This window comes from Lineus longissimus, chromosome 16 (assembly GCF_910592395.1).
Source record: "Lineus longissimus chromosome 16, tnLinLong1.2, whole genome shotgun sequence".
Classification (NCBI taxonomy): Eukaryota; Metazoa; Nemertea; class Pilidiophora; order Heteronemertea; family Lineidae; genus Lineus; species Lineus longissimus.
In genome coordinates this window covers 4,862,319-4,871,602 of record NC_088323.1, presented here as the reverse complement: position 1 = coordinate 4,871,602, position 9,284 = coordinate 4,862,319, and the positions used below count along the sequence as shown (strand labels likewise).

At 43.3% G+C, this 9,284-nt stretch overlaps 1 protein-coding gene across 13 annotated transcripts in view; it reads left to right on the top strand.

The window, feature by feature from the left end:
* LOC135500891 (A-kinase anchor protein 9-like) overlaps positions 1 to 9,284 on the top strand; it is a 92,136-nt gene that overhangs the window by 23,536 nt on the left and 59,316 nt on the right. Inside the window, exon 8 of one of the 13 annotated variants that reach the window (XM_064792587.1) lies at positions 76 to 6,614. The exons of the other annotated variants lie outside the window; for them this stretch is intronic. Within the exon in view, the coding sequence (XP_064648657.1) occupies positions 76 to 5,271 (5,196 nt within the window). The 3' untranslated portion in view covers positions 5,272 to 6,614. Of the gene's footprint in view, positions 1 to 75; positions 6,615 to 9,284 lie in introns of those variants that run through there. 13 annotated transcript variants of the gene reach the window in all.

The window sequence follows — 9,284 nt, the reverse complement described above, 5'->3', positions numbered from 1 at the left end:
GACTACCAGCACAGTTTTAATAATAGTATGAACCATTACCTTTACTATAGCTTATGATCTTGCTCTCTCTTTCAGGACCTGCTGGAGACACGCCACATCCTACTAGAGCAGTTAGACAACGCTCATTTCCTGAAAGAAGCTCAACAAGAACAGATATTGAGTCTAAATGCCGAAAAAGAAAACTTAGAAGAGAAAGTCCTCAAACTTCAGGCGCAGCTGGCAAAGTTTACAGGGGAATCTTCCTTTGAACAAGCGGCGGAATTAGACAAAGATGAATGGAGGATTAAGTATGATAGGCTATTGACTGATCATGAACCATTGAAAACTAATGTGTGGGGACAACCAGACTCAGTGGGAGCCGAGCTCAGAATCCCGAAGTCCACTGAGCTGCAAGAGCTGTGGCATCCACAATCACCCAGACCAGCTGACTTCCCCATACAGGGTGAATCCGAGGGTGAGGGCATAGTTAAAGCAATTCCTGAGCAAGCCGGAGTTCCTGTATGGGGACAGTCTGAGGATTCAGAAGTGCTTGGGCCCAAGTCCCCTGCGTTTCCAAAGACAAGGGAGCTGCCCATGACAGAAGAAACAAGCACAACAGTCCCAAAGATTCCCAAACCAGTAGAGTCACTTAACATGTCTTCACCTATGCCCCAGAACATGGAAGGAAACTTCTGTTTTGAAGAGGACTTGAACACAGTCAATGAAACTTCCTTTGTTGTAAATGATAACGAGGGGTTGGAGGGCGGTTTTGAGAGACTTGAAGAAACTATCCATGATCCTGCTTTTGGTCAGCAAGAGGAGTTGGGGTGCACCCCAATGGAAGATACCGGTAAGGTGGAGAAGGACTACGCTGGGAGGAGGGTGAGCAGTTCTTCTTCAACAAAACTTCAAGGGGAATATGTATCGGCGAAACCTTTGGATTCGACTGAGAGCCCAGTGGACAATGAAGGACAGTACATTTCTGAAATAACGCAAACTGAAAATGATGCAGTTATAGATGGTCAGGAACAGGGCGAGTTTCTATCTGAAAGTCCTACAGATGTTATAAAGATGCGGGACAATATGTACAAGTACGCAAGAGAAAACGAGACACTTCGTTCCGAAATTGAAGCCCTCTTGACAAACCGAGATGCTCCAGTAGTTGTTGAGTTGAGGTCTGAGATTCAAAATCTTGAGGAAGAAAATGAGGCACTTAGGATACACTGTGAGATCTTGCAGCAAAAATATGCTGACCTTTGTGAGGAGTTGAAAGATTTGAAAGGGCATGTCAATCAAACTGACGTAGATGCAGCAGATGGAGGCTTTGCCATTGAAGATGCAGGTTATGCTGGCTTTGTACCTGATTCCTTGGCCTCAGTCGACGATGATGTAGGTTTTGTGCCTGATGCTGGCAGTGGTTTAGTTTGTCCTGATGAGACAGATTTTGGCAATAAATCTGAGCCAGACAAGGTGAAATCGTTCACAGAGTCTGCTGTTGAAACAGAATTCGTGCCAGGCGAGGAAATCCTTCATTTGATGGACTATAAAATTTTGAAGCAGAAATACGCTGAAGTATGTGACGAATTGATGCATTTAAAGGAACAAATGGCTCAACTGGAGCCAGAGGCAGAGTTAAAAGCAGAAAATGCATGTGTTGTTTCTGATGCTGGAGACGAGTTGGTGAACCAAAGTGAGGAAAACCAGGAATTGGTACCAAAGTTGAATCCTGAGACAGTAGCAGCTGAGAAGGACAAAAGTGTAGATACGGGATATGGGAGCTTTACACCCGATGCAGAGGTGGTGATAGCTGACCAAGGAGTGCAAGGATTGAAAGCAGATTTATCACAATTTGTACCTGAACAAAAATTGTCAAAGAATCTCAGAGGGGACATTTTACAGTCTGTCCAGGAGCAACTGCCACTGGCACAAGTAACTGATGCTACGAATGGTGTGAGTGAAGATGAAATACGTTCCAAAGACTTGGAAGACAAACTGTGCAAATTGCAGAACGATTTTGAAAAGTTTACAATAGACTCCACTCAGGCTTATGATGAACTTTTGAACTCCAAGGTGGAATTGGATGAAGTTGTCACAAGGCAGAACAAGGGCATCTTGGAATTGGAAGGATTGAGGGAAAAGTGTGGGAAACTGGCTGAGGCAAATACAGAATTGTCTGATGAAATAATCGAGAAGGAGAAAGACTTCTGTGAAAAGGTTGCGGCATTTGAAAAGGAGATGAACGACTTGAAGATAAAGCTGAAAGAGTTGGAAGACACAAATGATGAAATGAAGATGAACGTGGAAGATTTAGAGGAACAAAATGATGAATTGAAGAAGCATAGTCGTACTCTCGCAGATGAGTTAGGTAAAGTCTGTGATCAGAATATCACCCTACAGCGGGAGTTGGATGGGTGGGCTTCACTCCAAGAGCCTGCCAATCCAGATCACATCTTCTGGCCTATCGCTGGAGAGGCATTGGCAATTGATGAGATGGAGTTGGGCCCATCTCATGAGAGTTCTGGTTTTGAGGGCAGTAGTATGGATGCCCCGGAATCCGCTATGAAACCCATCAGTGAGGAGGTCGAGATGTCTGTACCAGGGGAGCAGATCATCCAGGAGGAAGAGGAAGATGAGATCTTGCCTGTTGCTCCTGAGAAAGACATTTCTCAGGATGAGTTGTGCCACGAAGAGCAGATTTTACCAGAAGCCATACCAGTTGAAGAAGCAATAGCTCCTGAAATCATTCAATCCCAGCAAGCGGCAGCTCCGGCTCCCGGGAGAGCTGAAGAGCTGCTGTTGACTTTGACACCACAGGAAGAAATTGAAGCCAAGCTTAGTCTACCAGATGGCCCGGAAGAGAAACAAGGAGCCCCAGTTCTCATGTCAACCCCACAAAAGAATGACAGAATTGACAGAGGTTTGCAAGATTCTCTAGAAGTATCCGAGTCATTCAATACGACTGGGCAATCTTCTCAAATGGAGGACACATTTGCTACTGCCATGACAACGCCAAGATCAATAGATTCCTTCACTGGTAGGCAGAGCGTAGGTGGACATTCGGACTCCACTGGTGAGCTACTTGGAGCCAACTGCTTCCCCGATTTTGGCAAATCTTTAACTGATAATGAATTGAACGCAAGTTTGCAAAAGTTATCTGACGAATGTGAGGCGTACAGAACCAAACAAAAAGGATTGGAAGAGCACGTGTCCAGGTCCAGCACACCTGTGCAAGAGTTGTTACAAGAACCACAAACAGAGGGCACCAGATTATTTCAGGAGGAGATTGCAACTCTTAAAGATGAAAAGGTTGAGCTAAAAAGCTTGAATGATGGACTTCGAGATGTCACAGACCAGTTGAGGAGGAAAATCGCCCAGCTGTTGAAGAAAAATGATGACATGGAGATTAAGAATATGAACTTGGAAGTTGAGTGTGAGGCGTTGAGGACTAGGGTGAACGAAATGGAGATAGAATTGGACAGATATTTCAAAAACAATGATAAATTAACGAAGAAGAACAAAGACTTATCTTTGAAGTGTAATCGTTTGGAAACGCTATTAGCTGACAGGCTGAGCGAAATGAAAAAGCCCAAGGTTCGAGATGCTGTTACGACGCGCCGAGGCATGTTCTTGACCTCGAAGAGTCCTAGTAATGTTATTGACGATGTCGCTCTTCTTGAGAAAGAACAACTCAATGAAACCCACTCACCGTCTCGAGGGCACAGTCGCAAGAAAGAGCAACATGACGAACCTTCTTCATCAACCCAGAAACAGGGTCCAAAGCGAAAACCAAGGGCTGGAGTTAGCCAAGAAGATAGACTTGAAGAACCAATTCCTTCAAGTACCAAACATCATGACGGCTTTGAAAAACCAATCGCCCAAAAGCTACCGGTCGATGAAGGTGACAAGCTGCAATTAACTCAGCGGTGGGTTTCAGAGCATAGCTTAAACTCTCCTACAGATGAGCAGGAGATCACGATTCCTTTGGGAGCGGGACAAGAGACTGCCGTCAGTCGGTTAGATGTTGCCCAGGACAAATATCAAAAGGATATGACCAGATTAGAAGATGATCTCAAACAACTGGAGGATAGACTTTCTAGTAGTGATCTTGATAAGAGGTCGACACCTAATGATGAACAGAATACTACAGCAGGACCTTCCCGATTTTATGATGAATTGAGAGAATTGCGGAGGGTCATGCAGGAGACCAAGGAAGTCTATGATCATGAGAATTCACAGCTCAAAGCAGCATTGGATCATGAGAGGTTCAGTCATTTGTCTGACATGACACAATCTGGGGTTGGAGGTCACACCCCCCAACAGATGCTCTCTCCACGAAGTAATTTGTCGCGTCATGACACAAGGCCTTATTACAACCATCCAGTAGATTATTTAGCGCTGCACGAAAAGGTCGCAATGTTGCAGAACAGTAACCAAGATTTGATTGGTCAGTTGGATGACCAATCCCGGCGGCTGCACGAGCAAGAAAAAATAGTTCAAGATCTAAAGAATCATCTTGACACGTCGGATATTGTGACGTCAGAAGTGCAACAGGTGTTCACGCATCAGTTGGCCATGCTACAGACACAGCGAGACTTCCTCGAGAAGAAAATCAAGGAGCAGCGAGGAAAGGATACAGAGTTGGCAGACGTCTTGGGTGATAAATTGATACTTGAGGAGACCCTACGACGAGAGAAGGAATTATTACGTCACATTATCCATGAGAAAGAGGTGCAGGAGGTTGAGTTGATGCGGTCGAAATTAGTTGTGGAAGAGAAGGAAAGAGGGCATCGGCGTCTGCAGTATCTTCTGAAGGAGAAGGACAAATTGGAGGCTGATTTACTCCAGCAGAAGCAGACACTACAGGATGAGTTGAATAGTATTGAAGGCAGCTTGATCAGCCGCTCGGGGAGAAATCGACAAGAGAGAGACCAGGCCTTGAATGATTGGCAGGCCCCGAAAGGTCCTCATTACCGGACATCAACGCCATCGAAGGCACCAGTATCCTTAGACAGTACGATTCAGAGTCAGAGTGCATTGGGTGGTGTTGTTCACAGTGCTGCTGGTGATTTTGATTATCAGCATAGTGTCCTGTCAGTGGACAGTACCAGGTCTGATCAGGAACACGTTCGTCGCCTGCGAAGGTTACGGATGGAGTCTGAACTATGCAGTGAGCGTGCAGTTGAGAGACTAAAATCACGCTATGACGCTGTCCGTTTGAATAAGGAACATTCTACTAATGTGCTACAGTGGCGAAATTTGCGGCGACCACACAACACATATTCATCGTTTTAGATAGACCACTGAATGGAGAGTAGATTTTCGTGGGTAAACCCCATGTTTTCAAGTGGGAAGTGGTTCATTTTGGCTCCAAAAGGTATCATTTATATTTTCATTTTGGAATCTTAACAAATGATGGAGACATTTCTCGTGTAATTTTAGTATTAAGAATTTGTCAAGATGGGCAGTTGGGTTTCGGTTCGTTATTTCCATGGTTTGACATGGGACAGTGGTCCTTTAATTTTTGTTGGTGGTGTTAAATTCGGGAAGGAAATGGACATATTGTGAGGAAATATAAATTATTTGTTCTTTCCAACACTTTCTTAGGCTGGGATACATCTTGCTTTAAACCTTAGAAAATATCTATGCATTTTCAGTATTACTATTAGCTACTTGTGTTCTAGGTCGGGTGTGTAACTGTAAATAGGGTGGGGTTATTACATCTTCTTTATCAAGGGGTCTGGTCACATATCGCATCTTGATCTCTGTTCGAGCAGATCAACGATTTCTAGGTTTTCTAAATTGTAATGTGGTGCCATCTAATGGCAGGTTTTGGACTTATAAAGTCAATCATGTCAATATTGACATATCATTACCAAGTTGAAGTTCGCTACTTGTTCTCGATTCTACTTCTGATCCTCAGCCACTTCCCGATCCTCAAAGAGTTAATGCCTTTGAGTTGTCAGATGTATAATACTATAAATACGGTACCAAGTTTGAGCAAATTTGCCTGCATTATAACTGCCCTTCGGCACTGTGTATTTCCACTGTCCTGGCCAGCAGTAAATACAAACAGTGTGCCCCTTGAATGTTTTCGGGAAAATGAAGGAGAATTACATCATCTCTGTGGTAGTATTGTAACCTAGCTTCAAGAAAGGCCCGCGGACAAAATACCAATATTTAGTTCTATGCAATTTCTGGAATATGCTATATGTAGTGATGATTTCGAGTTGCAATGTAAATTATGGAGAAGCGTGTATGTTATTTGATGAATATTTATTGTTGCCGAGAAAAGATGTTTCTTTAAGTTTGTGGACCAATATGGAGTCCTAGTCAACACAGGGTGTCTGAAAAAGTTGCTGGAAGACAGGTTGATGTTGGTCAATTGTACCTCCTTTAATTTTGTATCTATTCTGGAGCATTTCATCTAAATAATTACATTATCATATAAAACTTTTGTCGTATTTTCTTTGGTATGAATGGGTTACATGTATGCGTGTGTCTAATTTTCCATGCTGAAGTGCTCAATGTCTTTGACGGCTACTATTTTGGGACTCCCTGTGTTGGCTGTGTATCCTGCATAATGATTGACATGACTGCAACGGGAAGAATCTGTATTTTGGCAGTATTGAGCAAGAATAAAGTATTATATATATTGTTTATAACTGCCTTCTTTTGATTATGTCTGCAGGCTTTCCTAAGGGCCTGTATTCCAACTTGGCACTGAAGGGAGGACTTGAACCAACAAGTCTACTCACTTAAAGGCCCTGGCTATGAGGATCTGCATGGCCTGTTTTCCCATATGGCTCCCTGATATGATAGGATATGATTTGCCTGGTGAACCAGCTAAAGCGCCCCTGAAGATGTTATACATGATGATAGATAATAGCTCCGGCACTATCATACATTCCATTGGATCTAGAATCTCTGACATGGTTGACCAGAAGGACTCGACCATATTTGACTCCTTGGCCAAGTAGATAGTCACTTGATAGATAATAGCTCTGGCACTATCATACATTCCATTGGATCTGGAATCTCTGACATGGTTGACCAGAAGGACTCGACCATATTTGACTCCTTGGCCAAGTAGATAGTTACTTGATAGATAATAGCTCTGGCACTATCATACATTCCATTGGATCTAGAATCTCTGACATGGTTGACCAGAAGGACTCGACCATATTTGACTCCTTGGCCTAGTAGATTGTTACTTGATAGATAATAGCTCTGGCCCTATCATACATTCCATTGGATCTAGAATCTCTGACATGGTTGACCAGAAGGACTCGACCATATTTGACTCCTTGGCCTAGTAGATTGTTACTGGATAGATAATAGCTCTGGCACTATCATACATTCCACTGGATCTAGAATCTCTGACATAGTTGACCAGAAGGACTACCATATTTGACTACTTGATAGATCATAGCTCTGGCACTATCATACATTCCAATGGATCTAGAATCTCTGACATAGTTGACCAGAAGGACTACCATATTTGACTACTTGATAGATCATAGCTCTGGCACTATCATACATTCCACTGGATCTAGAATCTCTGACATAGTTGACCAGAAGGACTCTACCATATTTGACTCCTTGGCCTAGTAGATTGTTACTGGATAGATAATAGCTCTTGCACTATCGTACATTCCGTTGGGTCTAGAATCTCTGAGTTAGTCGACCCCGAAGGACTCCACCATATTTGACTCCTTTGACGAGTAGATTGTTACTTTCAAAGTACCAGACAAGAGGATTTTTGTCCCTTCAGCAACAGCGCCAGGCTTTCGGAGTTCTTAAGCTGTTGGTCCAACCTTGGTTGATATTTAAGATTCCTCCCCAAAGCTTATGTTGACAAGCGTCATGAAGTATCGAGTTGATTAATCCACTCGCCCATATGTTGGGTGTAAATTATAAATCAGCTTGCCTGATTATTCATGAGACATGTAAACTTTGCAGGAGAAGATGCCTGCATATTGGATAGCGTGTGTTGGATTCTCTCGAGGGGCGGGTTGTCCTACCTACGTTGATATCTAAAGGTTCTCTCCTGGGTGGGTTTAGACATGAGTTACTCAGGATTGGGATCCAGTCCTTCCAAAGTACAAGTGTGTCAGTGAAAGAGTTCCCATGGTGCGGCAACTCACCTTTTCTCCTATTGCCCTGCCATTAAGCATTGGGTTATAACTTAAGCCAAGTATTTACCAGTTCTTTCGTAGGTTTGTTGACCAGTGTTTACCCCAAGATAAACCAATAACTTAAAAGTCAATAAAGTTAGTAAATTCTGTTAGTTTGGCTAAAGCTGGTAGATTCATGTGATTTTATGTCTTCTTCACCACAATGTGACCCTTTGAAGTCGCCAATGTGAAACTATTTCAACCATTTTATGGCTAATTGATATTGTTGTTAAAAATCAAAACACCGACATCAGATAAACAAAGATCTGTTCAACCTTTTTTGCCTCGTATTTGGCACAAGCCAGGTGAGTTGATATGAGTCTCTGTCGGGCTTCAATTTAAGGATGTGGCAAATTTCTCAACTTGTTGGTCCTCAGGACAGATGCACTGCATCACAATTGCCTGTCAGGATTCAGGGCTTTTTCATAACGGAACTGTTCGGGGAATGAAATGTGAGGCAGGTCTTATAAATCAGCTGTTAAACGTAAGCTAGATGACAGCAGAGTTGAACTGGTTGAATAGAGCCCAGGTCCTTAGTGGGGAATCAGCTGTGGAAAGCAAAGTGTGAAGGCATCAGGGGGATAATCATTTGCATAGAGCCCAGGGTCAGACTCTGCCATGCCTATTGTGTCCAGTTTTGTCACTGATTGTGTCGTGGTTTGTCCTCCAACCTCCAACCAACCTCCAACCAATTGATTGGGCTTCACATCTTGCTTTCATTGGGCGATGATGATGATATCCTTGAGCTATTGTGCGGAATCTAGTAGCTGTTGTTCCCAACTTGTCTGCCTTTTTACAAAACCAATTTGATGCTGCATCGGTATTTGAGCAGGCGGTGTTGCATGGTATTAGCACAGACTGTTGTGGATGATGTCCGGTAATGTTCAGACGATTTTGAATTGTTGTTAGGATTGTATTTGCGTGGTCTCAGCTCTGCTGTGGCATTACTGGGCCTCCGGTGATATGTAGACAATTCATTTGTGTACTAGCGTTTGCTAATTATTCAGGCCTCAGTCAAATAACAGGCCTCAGGTGAGTGGCATTAGCAGTAGGCCTACAGTAGTACTTCTGAATTAGGTTAGACAGGAGATTTACTCTGAGGTTGTGTCGGGGCAGATCTGAAGTTTATTA